Source organism: Alligator mississippiensis, chromosome 3 (assembly GCF_030867095.1).
Source record: "Alligator mississippiensis isolate rAllMis1 chromosome 3, rAllMis1, whole genome shotgun sequence".
Taxonomy (NCBI): domain Eukaryota; kingdom Metazoa; phylum Chordata; order Crocodylia; family Alligatoridae; genus Alligator; species Alligator mississippiensis.
The window spans coordinates 81,560,836-81,577,520 of NC_081826.1; the positions used below are offsets into that span (position 1 = coordinate 81,560,836).

The 16,685-nt window shown below is 38.2% G+C and overlaps 1 protein-coding gene across 1 annotated transcript; it reads right to left on the reverse strand.

Annotated features, from left to right (window-relative positions):
- Positions 1 to 1,011: 1,011 nt before the first annotated feature.
- Positions 1,012 to 13,432, reverse strand: TTR (transthyretin). The gene is made up of 4 exons (XM_006271257.4): positions 13,192 to 13,432; positions 12,247 to 12,386; positions 2,423 to 2,558; positions 1,012 to 1,289 (listed from the first exon to the last, which is right to left on the reverse strand). The coding sequence occupies exons 1-4, from the start codon at positions 13,258 to 13,260 to the stop codon at positions 1,182 to 1,184; spliced, it is 453 nt and encodes a 150-aa protein (XP_006271319.1). The 5' UTR covers positions 13,261 to 13,432; the 3' UTR covers positions 1,012 to 1,181.
- Between the last annotated feature and the right edge of the window lie 3,253 nt (positions 13,433 to 16,685).

Below are 16,685 nucleotides of genomic sequence, written 5' to 3' on the forward strand. Positions count from 1 at the left end.
ATTGTTTGTGAGAGGTGTTATTTTATTAGCTGCCTTTATAGTCCCTGCAATCCAGTAGAACAAAGCTTCTTTTACCTTAATACATATTCAAGAAAACAGGTTAATTCATCAGTTTAGAAAAAAGATTTCCAACTAGAACTCTTTTATCAATTTATCTTTCATTTGAATTCAATCACAGGCATAGTTAGCCACTAGCCAGCCTACATCTTGACTTCTCCTGTTTTTCTGATCTTTTATGATTTCCGTGAATTATTCAGATTCAGGACAAATAGGATTTGATTTATATAATTTTGGGTCTATTTGGTGGTGTAAGTGAAGATAACTCCTGCAGTGTCTTTTTCTTACAGTCTTGAATGAGCTCATGTAAGGTTTCATGGAAATATTTAAGGGACATAACAGCATATAAGATAATTATGTATTGGTTTCAGGCAGGAACTACTTTTCTTCCATTAATTCAAACTAGCAAGTGCAGAGATTTATGAGAGGTTTTAAAGCCTATATAAATTTAATGAATTCTTCAAGTGTTTGAATGTGCTTAGCATCTTAATTGCAACCTCATGCTGAAAACTATCACCCTGTTCATTCTACTTGTATATTGCTTTTCCTCTATGCTTCAAATGTCCTGTTTGCTGCTGGGATTGCCTCGTCTGTGTTTTATGAAAATGGTGTGTCTTTCTCATTTGAGCTTTTTTCATCATCATAGTGTAAATAATGAATTAAAAATGAGTTATTTCATTAGAATAATTTCTATTCCTGTGCATTAGAAAGAGAATATAACTTTTTGCAGAACACCAGGCAAAACATGACTTCTTTTAAAATGCCAGGCATTATACATTAAGATAATGGATTAATCATTTTGTATGGAATGGGGGAAAAGGCACCAGATTAGGGTACTGTAATAAGCCAAGTGTTCATTTGCCTCCTATTAGTGGTTTTTTAAAATTCCTTTCATACTTCAACACACGCCATCCTTCTTCTGAGCAAAGTAAAATACTACATTTAGAATTAAAATTGTTTTAAAGAGGAAACATTTATTGACTTGCTTGAGATTGTAGTCAGGTTACAAAATGCTAAAAACTACTATCACAAAAAGATGTGTCATTTTCAATAGAAAATCAACTCCTCCTAAAATCCTACAGTAATTCTATCAGTGGTGGATATCCTGTATGATGACGCCATATTTATTCTTGTGGATCACTGACAACAGCAGTGGTTGAATAAGAGAAAGGACTTAAGAGAGCAGCAATGGTATAATGACGGTGACCAGAATCGTTAGCAGTGAAAACCACCTGGAAAAGAAAATACTTGTAAACTTGAAGAACAACATATGTGCTCCGAAACTAACTCGGTGTTCTAAGTTACTCTTTATTTCCCATATTTATCTTTTGCGGATATGTCAATATTTCAATTACCAAGTTTGCCTTTCATTAATTATGCACCCTGATAAATGAGATACAAGATACACTAGCAATTTTTTGAAGAAGTCTAAAGATTTTTTCAACTGACCTCAGTAGGTTTTGACTCAGGCTCCAAGCCCTTTAATATTATTCTGTTTATCTTGTGTCTCATTCATTAGGCTTGCATAATTAATACAAGGTAAAATTAGTAGCTAAAATTATAACAAGATGTATACAAGAAAAATAGTGTGTGCTTCTTAAATATAATAATAATATTTATATGCCTATCATTCTAAGCATGGGGCCACAAGCCAAGAAACCCACAAGGAAGAATCATACTAAGCTCTCTTTTGTATTACTTCACTCTCAAGAAATTTAGATAGAACGACCTTTAAAATCCTTGGCTAGTTTTCCTTTCCCTTACAAAATGCCATTTGCTGCAATTTTTTTCTATCACATCATTTAGAAGTAGTCCAGGAAAAATCCACTCTGAGTTTTACTAAAAAATGATGTGCATGCAGAACGTTATGGTTGCCTTTCCTGAAGAGACACGTCATAAGAAAGAATTAATTTGTTTTCAAATTACTGAACCTGAGGTCTCTAGTCAAACCAAGAAAGGACCCTTTCTCCCCCCTACAGTATTTATTCACCATTTGTTAACTAGAGGTTTCTAAAGCCCTGCATTCCTTGCAGTAAAAATAAAAGCATTTCCATGCTGCAGGACATTGTAGTTTTAACATTTTTTAGTTATGCATAGTTTTAAGTACAGGGTCTAATTGCCTGCTGGTATAAATGGGTCCAGCTCCATTGATTTCCATAAGGCTAAGCCCATTTATACCAGCAGAGTAGCTGACCATTAACATGAAAAAACAGTGGCTTTATTTCTTTTGTTTTGCAATCATTGTAACATTTAAATTCCTAATACTGTTCTTTGCACATTAAAGGGACAGTTCTTTTTTTTTTCCCTAGTTGCTGCTCTACACAATATCCAAAGACATTAGATAGATATATTCATAAATACTCACGTCAGCATATTCATGGAATGGGGAAAGGCCAAGTGCTTTCCAGTATGAGCTGGTGTCAAACTCAACCCTGTATATTCCTTCTACAAATTTGTCATCTGATGTGAGCTCATGGACTTCCCCAAATTCTGTGGTTTTCCTGTGGTAAGAAATGTCCACATGAGTACTTATCTTACAATTCAGATGCATAACAGAAGCAGTCAGTATGGAATTTTGAATATGCTAGATGGTATAGTGCCAAGTTGTTAGGAATACACTAAACCCGACCCTTGCTACCAGCGTGGTCTTTTGGTGTTTACTTTAGAAGATATTGAGAATCCCCTGAAACAGATACTTAGAAAAAATATTGTTGTGCTAAAATGAGCTCTGCCAATTGGCACATTAGAGCTGAGCAGAAAAAGGGAAAAATTTTAAAATAAGATTAGTTTATTAACTATTAGAACGAAAGGTAAATGATTTTAAATGTAATAACTACAGAAATTTAAGGAGTCTCTGAATGGTATTTCCTATATTTTAGGAATATAGGAATACAAGATATTATTAGCATGTAATAAAAACCTCAAGGAACCTATGTGATGGTCACCGTGCTAAGTGCCATATGCATGATTAATAACAAGAATCCCCATACCAGAGTGCTTGCAACCTAAATTAAGAACCAAGCACAGCAGGTAATGAAACCAAAAAGCAGAAGGAAATAGGAGCAGGCCTTAGCCATCTACATGTGCAAATAATACGCCTGAACTCTGCATGGAAAATTCAGGATCATTAAAGTGCTTTCAGGCACACATCTGAACATGTGCCCATCAGAAGGAAATTTGCTCCTGACAGGAGCAGTAAAGTCCAGGGCTGTTCCTGCCCTTCTCTGCCCACCTGCAGCAGCCAGGGGGAGCCATAGGTACCAGTCCCAAGCTGGCAAGGGACATGGAGGCTGGTCCTGATCTCTGCAGACCAGGAAGAGCTGGGGGCAGCTGCCTCCCAGCCATGTGCCCCCAGAGGTGGGACAGCTTTCCCTGCCCTGTGGAGATTGGGACAAGTCCTGATCTCCACGTGGCTGAGAGATAGTTGCCCTTCAGCTGGAACAGCTCCCTCCACCCTGTGCAGATAGAGGCTTAGTCAGGCAGCAGTGGCCTCTTGTTGCCTGGGCTTTACTGGGTGCAAATTGTTCCCAGTCATGGTTTCCATGTGCACTCTAGCACATTAGTTAATGCACCATTTTTCTAGTGCCAGTGTGTATTGGTATTACAAAAAGTTCAATGGATTAATTTAATGTGCAGTAATTGATGCACACGTGCCGATAATGACGCTTTATTGTGTATTACATTAGTCCAATGCACAGTAAAGCATCTCATGTAGATGCACCCTAAAGAATTTGACCTTCAGGAACCATAAAGCTTGCTCAGATATTCAGGTAGTTGTTTTCCAGTTTCCTTTGTCTCCCTTCTCTGTCCTCTTTGTTATTTCTCCTACATGTCTACTTTTCTTTGAATCTGATTCTGCCTTTTTCTCTTGAAATATATATTAACTAAATCATTTGACTTGTTCTGATAGTGTTAAAGAAAGACAGGTCCTGAAAAGCTAATAGAACTTGTAAGTCTAAGCCACATGTGAAAACAGCTGTCTAGCACTAAACAGCTGTTTAGCATAATAAAGTGGGAGGAGGCAGGGATATGGTAAAGTCTAATGACAATTGGAAATGGAATCCATTGTACTGTTTCTGCTTCCTTTTTCTTTCTGACCCTCACCATCTCTTGTCTTAGTCTCAAAATTAATTATTGTAATGGACATTATCCACCATCACTCACTGATGAACAGATGCCATACCATATACATCCATTCAGTGGACAAAAAGTATGAATGAAGGAGGGTTTACTCTAATTGAAATGTAAACTGATTGTGTACCTATTTTTAATTTCCCTTAGATTAAATCCTACTCCCTTTGAAGTATGATAAATTCCCAGTAGGACCACAGTTTGATTGAGCATGAATAAAACATACTGTATCTAATATGAGCTTAAACCTATCCAAGTCTATTAATCAAGTCTATTATTTAAAATGTGACTTCTTATGAGAGTGCCAGATTTTATAAGAAGTTCCTGCAAAAATGTGTTTACTTAAAAAAATTACTAATTCCTCTGGTTAACTTAGTCACACACACACACACACACACACATACACACACACTGAATAACTCATTGAAATGTTGAATCAGATAAACCTATATATAACTTACGTGAGCATGTCTACACATTCATTAGTTCACTTTACGTAATGCACATTAAATCTAGTACCTCTGGGTGCCTCAACACAAGTGCAGAGGCTGCTCTGACATGCTGACATTTTTTGAGATGCTGCGGCTCTTAATTAGCCACTCTAAAGCACTGCTGCCTCCACCCCTCAAGCACACGTAAAAGTGCCCTCCAATGTGAGGTACTAAAAAAAATGTGCATTAACATACTTTAATGCGCATTGCTAAAGGGCACTTTTTTGGTGATGTTTTAATGCTCCTTAAAATAGGGCAATATTCATTGAAGCACATGTGTAAATGCACCCACAGTCTAGCCATGGCTCAGTTGCAAATAAAAATTGATTCTGAATCAAAATCTTTTATCAGAATTAGCACTAAATTTGGGGAAAGTTTGGATTCAAATTTAATTTTTCAGTTTAGCTATATTTTTATAGCATATATCTTTTATAATAGAGTCCAAGTTGTGAATGATAAGAACTTTAGGGAATGATGCAATCCAGATTTAGACCACATGGCTTAACCCTGTTCTAGGTTTTGTCTGATCTAGGAGTTGGATCCAGGTCTAAATCACTCCATGGTTACATAGATGTAAAATATGAATGGTGTCCTAATACCAGTTGAGAAAGTACACTGGGCAAGAGACAGCTGGGGATGGGTGAGGAGTGAACAGAAGGCTACAGTAGCTTTTAAAAGTATATTGCAAAAAATTGGGTTTGCTGCAAAAAGCAGCAATGAACCCAGTAGCAGAAGTCTCTTATTAGGAAATTATATGTTTTTACTTACATTCCTGTGCTGAGGGTGGAAGAAGGTTGACCTACATGAAGCAGTCTCTCTCTTACTTTTCAAACTTAATATCACCTGAGTAAGATGTTTTGTTAGCAACAATAAACTGTTACTAAGGTTTCCTATAAACCACTTTAAAAATTGTGATGATTATTTTCTTTGGAAAGAGCTACTGCTCAAGATTTGATTTGATATCACAGGTAGAATGATCAAATGTTCCACAGTACTCAGTGGCATTTCCTTCATTCCGAATCTTCAGAAAGTTTTAGACCCAGCCAGGTGCATACATTCCCTCATCCACTCATTGAATGTTAAAACTGCCAAATACTCTTGCTTTTGGACCTCATTTGTCCACTTGCTATGGCAGAAATAGAGCAGCTAACTTCCAGTTTGGTAACCCACATAAGTTTCTGGGTATTGTCTCATTGTGTAAGTCACATTTAATTTCTCTCTGCCTTTGGTCAGTGACTAGATCCTGTACCTTTCCCTGCACTTGTCAGCTGGAATTAGCTTTCCCTGCATACTTTTTGTAAACTGTGTTTGTATTCAACTTCTAATAAAGTAGGTCTCTGGTTTTCTAATGATCTGGCTTTCTTCTAATACTGTTATTCCAAACCCAATGGCTTTAAGATATTAGGATGTAGTAATAAGATAAAAAAATAACAGCAATTGTATTAACATATAACCAAAAAAGGCACCTCTCCATAAAAAAATAATATAGGCTTATAACTTTAGGTAAGCAGAATGTTTAAAGTTTTGACTTTCAAGGTGACTTGCAATATATAGCACCAAAACTTCCAACAGAGCACAACAATTTTAATAGTGGATTCTTACAGTTAACTAAGAATACTTTATCAGCATGGATCTGTGTAGCATTAATGTACAGCTTGATTATGTGGAGGTACTAAGCTCCATTCAATTCAAAATTGATTCAATTTTCTCAAGACAGGTTAGTTTATCGATTTATCTCTGCTACTGTGGACATGTGAATGGGGTATCTTAGAAGAAAATGGGATATTTTCCTATAAGAAAATATTCCTATATTTTTTTCTAATATCCTAAAAGAAAAAAGTCCTCCCCGCCTCCCCGCCGCCAGAAAAAGAGAGTTGTGACCATATAACACAATATTTTGAACCAAAACAAATCTAGGATAATTTCTTCCCAGGGGAAGCTCATGTCTTTGTAGAACAACTATTCAGTCATGAATAGTCATGAGTCACTCTGAGATATTGCTTTCTAACCTCAGGGTTCCTTTTTTCATGGCAAACATGGGTCAGTAGCCATGCCTTATTTTAGTCTCTTTTAATTTAACCTACCCATTTTTTAGACATTATTGAGCATGAGTTTATCCAAGATCTCTCAAGTTGTCACTCCATTCATTCTCTACTTGCATTGACTTTTAGTTTATTTATAGGACAGAAAAGCACAGGCAGAGTGCTATATCTGAGACTGGAACTCCATGGCCTGATAGTATTCTTCAAAATCTGTGCTCTGATTAGTTCATTTATCTTTGCATGCTTAGCAGTTTAGTTTTTCTAAATCTCTCCCTCGGTGACTTTAATAACCTATGGGTGCTAAACTTTAAATAGCCATGGTAAACATTATTCCCTGATTTGACACAGCCTAGAAATGGTCTGTTGTTCTGTTTCTAGTTCTATGACAAATTGCACCCTCATGCACTCTTAACACCAAGAAAATGCATGCTTTTAGTTGTTACTTCTGCTACTTATCAAGTTCCCAAGTCACCAATTTCCTTCTCACCTGATCATAATATATTTTGAGTTGGCCTGCCATAATACCCATAAACAAAAGGTAATTATGGTGGATCCACGTTGGAAAGTCAGAAGGTTTTGAGTGGAGTTCCACAGGGGTATATCCTGGACCCAGTATTATTCAACATGTTTATTAATTATTTGGATGCTCGAACAGACAGCTTCTTGAGCAAGTTTGGAGATGACCCAAAATTGGAAAGGAATTTCCAATTCCTGGAGGATAGGAGTGCAATTCAGAAGGATCCTGGAGGATAGGAGTGCAACCCCCCTGGAAGATAGGAGTGCAATTCAGAAGGATCTTGACAGATTGGAAAGTTGGGCTAAAACTAACAGAATGAAGTTCAACATTGACAAATGCAAGGTGTTACACCTCAGGAAGAATAATCAAAGCCACATATACAAGATGAGTGACAATTGGCCAGATGGCAGCACTATGGAAAAATATCTAGGAGTCTTGGTGGATCACAGACTCAGTATGAGTCTTCAGTGAAATGAAGCCACACAAAGGGCAAGTATGATTTTGGACTGCATTGATAGAATCATTAAGTACAAGACACAAAAGGTATTACAAAATATAATAGCACTAGGTAGGCCTCATATAGAGTACTGGGTACAGTTTGGGGCTCCACATTTTAAGAGAGACATGGACAAGAGAGGGTTGAAAGGCAGGTGACAAAAATAATAAAACGCTCGAAACAGAAGCCACATGAGGAACTAGGCATGTTCAGCTTATGGAAAAGGTGCTTAAGAAGGGACATAAGTCTTCAAATACCTGAAGGGCTGCCACAAAGATGAGAGAGAACATCTTTTCTCTCTTGCTGCAGGGAGTAGAACAGGCCAATGGCTTGAAATTGAAGCAAAGTAGGTTTGGATTCATTATCAGGGGAAAACCCTTTTTCACTGTTACAACAGTGGAGCAGTGATTCCACCCCTATGCTGCCTATGGAATCACTGGAGGTGATGAGCAAGAAGAGGTTGGATGAGCATTGGCCAGGATTGATCTAGAAGTAGCTATGCCTATGCTATACTATGGGTCTTTCCCATGCTTCTGAGCTTTGCTGGTTGCCACATGGGGCCAGAAAGATTTTTTTCCCCCTCTGCTGTTCCTACACATGTCAGGGCAATTTTTTCATCTTCCTCCAAAGCACTGGGTGTTAGCTGTAGCCAAAGCTGGGGATTTTAATTAGCCTATGCCAGTGCTGCTGCTGGGACTAAAACCTAGAGGTTCCTGACTAAAGGATCTTGTTTCTCTATTTAGGGTCAGATTGATCACCACATTTAGGATCAGGAAGGAATTTTACCCCGCGGTCATACTGGCACAGACCAAGGGGTTTTTGCTTTCTTCTGTAGCAGGATGTGTGGACCTCTTCCTTGGCTCTCTCAAGCATATTTTGACAGCACTTGCAGCAGCACCATTGTTCCCCTACTTTACTTGTGGCAAGTTAGGGTGCTATGCTTTGTGGTTCTGTGGCAGAATTGCCTGTGTAGTTTGAGTAATAGATAAGGAAAAAATGTGCTTGGGGTGGTGTGGATAGGGATGAGACTGCCTCAGGCAGGGGGTTGCACTAGATGACCTCCAGAAGTCTTTTTCAGCTCTACTTTCCTATGATTCTATGAATAGTTCTTACATACACTGTAATAAGGGAGAAGGGATCCAAGCATTATCTTGCTTTTAAATTACTAGGCAGGAAAACACAATGAAAGTCTTTCCTAAGGAAGCTGGAGTAAATGGGTTTCTGGGGGAATCGAATACATGGACCCACCACTTAAAGGCAGGCCTCAGATATATTGCTGTATCATGGGGTCCTGAATAACAACTGGTGTCCCTCTATACTCTTTACCTCATGTTTTTTTGGCTGCTAGATTTATGTGAGAGCAGATTTAGTGATTTCCTTCCTCAGCTGTCTCTAGGTCTTTGCTCTGTACTTGCCTATTCAAACATGGCATGGAGCCAAACTTCCCAGCATGCAAGTAAAGAGGAAGACTTCACTCAGGTTCAGCTGATTCATCCATGAGCTCCCAGGCAGACAGACCTCTGAAATTTCATGGCATGAACTAACTTTGAATATCTCTTTGCCAAGAAGTAAATGGCATCAGGGATGAGCAGACTTTGTTGGATTATTGTTCATATACAGTGAAATAGAAAAGAATCCCCACCTCCCTCAATAAAAAACCTTCACCAGGTTTTGCTGTCCCAGTTTTTCATGTTTTTTTGTTTTAGTCATTTCTGAGGAAAATGTTATTTACTGGAACTGTTGTGTCCAGCCTGGCAATTTGTAATAACTTAGTTGCTGAAATAAATCAAATATAAGACATGTTGGAAATGCTTACTGCAGGGACTAATGCTTACTAGCGTAAGTAGTTACATTGAAATAAATGGACCCACCTGCTGCAGTAAGGGACTTCTCTAAAGCTCATTGAAGTCAATGGGAATCTTTTTTTTTTTATTGGAAAGGGCTGTGATTCAGGCCCTACACCTGAGCTTAAGTGTTTTCAGGATTGGACTCATAGGGGGAAAGTATAATTGTCAAACAAATCAGCTATTCCCTTCAGTTTCTCACTGCCTAGTTTTCTCTAGATGCTCCTGTTTCATCTACCAAATAAAGCAAAAAGAAAAATCTATTAGTAGTTTTTCTGCTCCTGTCAATGCTCAAGTCCCACTTGTAATCACTGGGCCAACAGTTAATTGCAAGCGAACAAAAATACTTAAAATCCCCAAACTGATTTTGAATCAAATCAGTGTAGGTGATGGAGAATAGTACCAATTCCCTGATTTAGGTTTGGCTCAAGTTATTATTGTACTCTATGGATTGCGCAAAATGTTTTTTGCTAAAACTGCTATTTATCAGGTCTAGTAGAACAGGTAAGACGTATAACCTTATCATTCTACTTTTTCTACCTTTTAAATGTAGAAAATGACCAAACATTACTGAAAGCCTGTTTTTTTTTTTGTGTGTAAATGTCTAAGTCTACAATTTTTGTCATCTTCTAAGGTTATGTACAAGCATTGCGTCTAGATCCGTCTAACCAAGGTTGGGTTGATTTAAATGGCCAGGCATGCAGGTAGGTGTTTTTAGGGTTTAGGTCACTGAAAAATGGCATGCCCTATCTAAAGTTAGTTCACCTCATGGGGCTAACCTGATCTGAAATGGGTTAACCCATCCTCGTGGATGCCTGAACATGTTCATAGACAAGGTTCTTTGGGTGAACATATTCACACCACAGCTCCAAGGATGGGAAGCCCCTTTGCCACACCCCCAGGGCTACACTTTTCCTAATCCCAAATCCCCAACCCTGACTGAACAATTTTTAGCCCCCAAACTACCCACTCCTCATGGACCCACCAGTCCCTCTGCCCCCTTCCCCGAGTTACTTACCTTGGGTTGCCCACACAATAAAGTAAGCTGGGTCCTGTGAATGCTTGTTTGCACCCAAAGTCAATGGCATGTATGAAAGCATGGCATGAGATGTACACCAAGGGAAGAATGAATATGCAGCCACACAAGAAGGAATATAACATAATAGTATATTTATAAAAATACTAGATTATATTCCTTCCTCTTATTCCCTCAGGGAAAAATTCCCAATCCTGGTAGACCTAACATTATTTATTTATTTTCTTTTTTTATATCCTGGTCTTCTAAAGTCATATTTAGGTTCCTAAAGGAAAAATGGATTCCTGCAGCTCCCATTGATTTCATAAACACAAGGCAAATGCTAATTAGGAACAATGTTGCTAAGTAAACTGTATCGTTGTATCACAAAGATAAGCCTGTTTAACAGTGACACTGCATGGATCTTTTCCTTAGGCAGCTTGTATTGAGTCACATTTTATGCATACTTTTAAAGCTGCTTCTTATATTCTATAAAATAATATAGATTTTCTAGTGATGATAGGAAAGCATGCTGTGGTTTTAGAAACCATTTGAACCATTCCATTTCCCTCATAAGGAAATTGGCAGGAATATTAAATTTGACATGGGATTTGTTCATCTTTAAAATATTTAAATCAATTCTGAATTCTGCTTCTCCCATATTACTACCAAATGTTTTGTTTTTCCAGGTCTGTCAGTGATGTTGTATTGCTTGAATAGGGGAGAGAAGGAAGTTTGTAAGATACTTAGAGTCCGGCAAAACAAACAATCAAAAACCCTCTCTCAGCAGGATGGCTTCATGATTTGGGTACATACTTCGGATTTGGGATTCCTGGGGTTCAGTTTCCTGCTCCACTCTGTAGTTTTACATGACCTCTTAGACAAATCATTTTGAGTCAGATGCACAAAGGCATTTCCTTGGGAATGACCTGTGTGGATCTCAGGCCTAATTCACTCCTTATTCACTCCTGTTCCCAATCACAGAGCCTTTGTGACAATGCATATATTACAAGATGGTAAAGTTCTCAGTTATCACAAAAATAGGAGCCATGAGAGTGTTGTGGACAGAGCCACAAGGAAGTATTGTGGACCTGATTCTGTTCTTGGCTCAGTGTAACCCTGAATACAGTAATTAAGGAGTTGCTCTTGACTGACCCTTTTCTAAGTGACAGCAGTGGTGAAGATGGCAGGTGCACTCAGTGTCAGGATGTTTAGGGCCTGGTAACAAAATTTACAAGAGGGCAATTCCCTTGCTTTTCCTTTACAATAAAGCTGTGGTCCCTCTGTATATTAATATGGTTAGTTTGGAGTGTATATAAATACCGGCAAACAGGTTGCTACCTTTTTAAACACAGGTAGAACAATAAGTTGTGGAATCAAGAAGAACAATATTAAATATTCCCCTACTAAAGTAAAATGAAAATCTTAGTGATGCGAACTGTCTCCCATCATAGGCCTGATCCTACTTATTCAGTATGCTTTGGATTAGGCCCAATATGCTAAATATTAACGGTAGAAAAGGGATTAATGAAATAATGATAATCTTTTAATTAATGCCAAAAAAGAAGTTGCTCTTCAAGCAGAGTCTTCTCTTTGTAACCCATCCTATTCTTTAAGACACTGAAAACTGTTGCAGGGTGCATCATCACTTACCCAGCAGCAAATTCTTGCCAGTCTCCATCTGAAGTCTTTTTAAACACTTTAATTGCTACATTGGCAGCTGGACTTCCTCTAACCGCATCCAGGACCTTCACCATAAGTGGGCACTTGGAATCAATAGAACCATGGGAAACCTTGGAAAGCAGAAAAAATATGTCTAATGCAGTAAACGTGTTGGGGTTATTCACCACATCTACTAAAATTCCTCCTCCAAAGAGCAAAAGAGTTCTTATTGCAAAATAGCATCCATAGCAGAGCATATTCTAAGCCTAATTATATTTTATGCTCCATGGAGTTCACGAATAGGTGTTTCTTATACCTGGATGACCTAAGAATTAGGTGTATTCTGCCACTTCATAGAAGCTTTTTATAATAAATACACAAATGTTGCTTAAGACAATATATAGTTCTGGAAAATGTTATGCTAATTAACATTCTGGGAAAATATTGGCTTCTCCAGATTTGTTATTCTGTGATTAATTCTCAGTAATACTTTAATATAATATCCCATCTTAGGAGCGCATGCTTTATAAGTAGCACAGAATTAAGCTTTATGGTGTCCTGGAAAGGCAAGTAAAAATTATCCCCATTAGACAGATATGGAAACTGAGTCAAAATTAAGTGACTTGTCTAAAGACAATACCAAAATGGGCAACAATCACCTAGATCCCATCCCCTTGCCTTAAGCAGATGACTTTGGATAATCTTAAAAAGGACTTCAACATTTTAAATAAAGATTGTAAAGAAATTACATGAGAAAATGACAGTAGCAAAAAGAATTGTAGCATTGTTATGAGTGAAGGAATTTGTTTTGAGTTTTAGTTTAGTAATATAATATTCATATAATAAAATAGATAATGTCTGTGCATCAATTTATACTTACTTTTATTATATTTTACAGTCCTTCAAATTCTACCCCCTAAATGCAAAAACACTTACCAGTGGGGCAGCTTCAGACAGAAATACCAGTCCAGCTAAGAAAACGAGAAGCATAGATTGAAAAGCCATTCTTCTTGCTTTTAACTAGCCTCGGTGCCAGCAGCTAGAAGCTAATGAGATTTGGGATTTTATACCCAATCTTACAACAAAACAGGCTGCTTGTCAGCTGCCCATATGACTCCAAATCTGCTGATTCTGATTATTTGCTTAGTCAACAATCCAATCCTATAGTTGTTCTATGCATAGGGTTGCCATTCAAGTCAATGGGGGGTTTGCATGTAAAACTAGGATCATTAGAGTTAAGAGAATAAGTAACCCACACAAACATGAACCTTGCCTGGGGAAATTAGGCTGTTAGAACACCCTTCATGAAATCATAAAAGCAACCTCTTCCTGTCTAGCTATGTTGCTGGTTATACAAAAATCTATTTTCATTGCCTTCATGTGTGCAAGAGAATTTCTCATGCATTTGCTTTTATATTCCCTTTCCATATTGATGTTCTTAATGACCAGTTGCAAGTAAAACTGACATTTTCTTTTGTGACACAATTTAAATAAAATATGATACAGTGTTGCAGAAAAAATAGTGTGGGTGAAACCCTAGTCCAATTAAAGCAATGGCAAAGCTTTCACAAACTTCATGGGGGTTTCACTCATAGTTTATTTGATGGCAAGTTGGTATGACCTAAATCAAAATAATGGCTTCTTTTTTGTTTCAGTTTTTGTATCTGTCACTCTTTATTTTTCACCTTAATATATGAGTGGTTTTTATTGTAATAAAAATCAGGATCAAGACCCTTTTATACTAAGTGCTGGTCAAGCACTGAGGTACAAAAAGGGCTCTGCTTATGAAATGTGAAATGGTTGCATTCTCCATTCACTTTTCTCCTGTGCAACAGGACTGCATAAGGTGTTAGGCAGCTGGGAGTCAGGTTTAGTTTACTTGGAGTGATGGAGTCATTTGGATCTTGCCAGGTAAAAAGTCTACTCTCGGATCAATGTGGCAAGTCTTTGCTTTGATATTTTCTTCTCCCCACACACATGGGTTCCTTGCCCATCATGGAGTTCCTGCTCATGGTAGGAAAGTAGAATATCTGTGAGCTGCCAGACTCATCTGCAGGCAGAATGCTGCTGGTTTCTCTATGCTAGGATGACCACATGTCCTGTTTTAAAAACCTGTCAGTGTGATCAAAGGAGTGCTTTTATCCCATTTCCAGAAAACTCCACTTCTGTAATGGTACGGGGTGGGGGGTGTTGTAAAACATTTTTCCTGTTTTGAGACTATGGAAATATGGACACCTTATTCTTAGCAGGTTCTTTATAAGGATGTTAGTGGATAAAACAGGAAATGTTCATATTTTTAGCAAAATACCAACCTGGATTTAGCATTGGCTCACACTGGCAACTGCTGGAATATATTTCTTTTATCTCCACATGAAACTTTTCCCTGGAGAGATACTGTATTTGAAAGATGCCTATTCCTGTCTTCAGGAAACCTCTCTATATGAATATCAGATTTCATCTGCATTATATATTTTCCTTTATTCCTTAATATTAACCTTTTGGTACCACAAATGGACAAAAAGTTATGAAAATATTCTATCTCATTTAAAATGTCAAATAATTTTCTCTGTCTTTTCTCTCAGTGTGCTGCACAATTTGAACCAGTATTCATCTCCTGATTACCAAGTGGCCCAACATATTGGAGGGTATTGATATATTTTGTAGACAGACTAGATTACTACTTCATATCACTGAGGCCTACAACATCTCTGGAGTCAGTGGATAGATGATAGATTCTGGGTTCCTCTGATCAGAAAAACCTTGAATCCTGTGGAATTTAAATAAAACAGTCAGCCATATGCTTCTAAGGACATTACCAGGTGAGAGTTACCTACCTCTTCCAATCCGATACCACCAAAGGTAAAAAATTATAGTAAGGATCAAGGAAAGAGAAGTAAGTGATTTAGGGGGATTGCTAGAATTGGAGCACAAGGCAGCTTTAAAAAAAGTACATCTTGGAGTCAGAAGACCTGAGAAAATTAAGATAAGAGAGGGAGATGTGGTAGATCAGAAAGAGACAAGGATGTGCCATATATAGAAAGTTGGTCAAATTTGCTAAGACGGTAGTTCAGTACTATGGCATTTGCATTTGTCTCTATTATGTGTGGAAGACAACAGGCTTTGAATGTTCTGTCTCATCAATTCCAACATTTTGGGGAATATTTGAGGCATCAGTGGGCAGAAATCTATTCATTTGTAGAACAACTAGAAAATTAGAGGGGGAAAATGGCAGCAAAATAGAAACCTGTGTTTCTATAAATCAAACAGTGGGTGGTTGACACCCATTAACACCATCCTGCACAGTCATACCCCTGCTCCTCCTCCCAACAGGGTTTAACACAGTGACCTTCTGGTGCCTGAAATGATTTATTTCCTACACAAAAAATTATGTGAGTAGGAAAGGAAGCCTAAGGAAAAGGAGAAATTGGGTATACAGCCTCTGGCATAGCAAGAAAATGGTGTAAATGGGGAGAGAATGGAGAACACAGAACCCCTAGGAGGGGAAGATGATGATGTGTGGCTTGAGGAAAGGGGTACACATGGATCCCCCTTGCCTGGGGGTGAATGGGGACCATTTTACAGCAAAGGGGAGCACACAACGCTCATGGAGGGAGGGAGAGTCAGGGATCCTGGTGCTGGGTGGAAGCATAATGGGGAGCGGGGAGTGCACCGAGCTCCTGACATGGGAGGAGAATGTAAGGTTTGGGAGAAGGAGGAATGAGGTGCACAAACACGATAGCAGGTGGGAGATTGAGGAGGCTTTTGGGAGTCCCTGAAAAAGAGGGAACTAAGAGTGGCACCCAGCAAGCTTGAGGGGAGGAATGCAAGGAGCCCCTGGTGAGTGTAATAAGCTCAGTCTTGCAGAACTATGAGGTACACAACCCCCTAGTTGTGGAAACCGTTGGATAATCCTCAAATATGCAAGCTTTTCAGGGCTTAGGTAAATTCCAAATCTTTTGAAGTTTGCCAGTTACTAGTTAGAATTAATACATGTCATTAATGAAAGCATGTTACCTATTTTGAAGCTTTGTAGGGTTTAAGTCAAGAACAAACATGTCCTGTTAATGTTCTTGTTTGCATCGGAGCTGTTTTCCAGCCTCACAACCTATATGTTTTTCTTTTTCACTCATGCCTCCTGACATTCATCTTTCCCCATAGCTTCCTTGTTTTCTGTTTTATTCCCATTTCTTAGTCTTGAATGAAGAAGCCAAATCCTTTTCATGAAAACTTTGTGGATATGCCCTGAAAAACATGGGAATACCATCACAAAATTGTAAACTACTGGTAGTGAGGTTCATCAGCAGAAGGAAAATGGCTGTTAGAGGTTGTCATGCAGTAATAACTTTACTCAATCAGTTTCCCAAAGAATTACATTCTTCTGAACATGCAAATCACTTACATGTCTTGAAAATCATCTTGGGTGAAAACAT

Bases quoted from the DNA above. Each gene is read 5' to 3' on its own strand.
- TTR (XM_006271257.4), bottom strand. From the start codon at position 13,260: ATGGCTTTTCAATCTATGCTTCTCGTTTTCTTAGCTGGACTGGTATTT. The intron at 12,387-13,191 runs GTAAGTGTTTTT...CTGCTTTCCAAG, and splicing joins TGTCTGAAGCTGCCCCACTG to GTTTCCCATGGTTCTATTGA. The intron at 2,559-12,246 runs GTAAGTGATGAT...TTCTTACCACAG, and splicing joins TGGCAAGAATTTGCTGCTGG to GAAAACCACAGAATTTGGGG.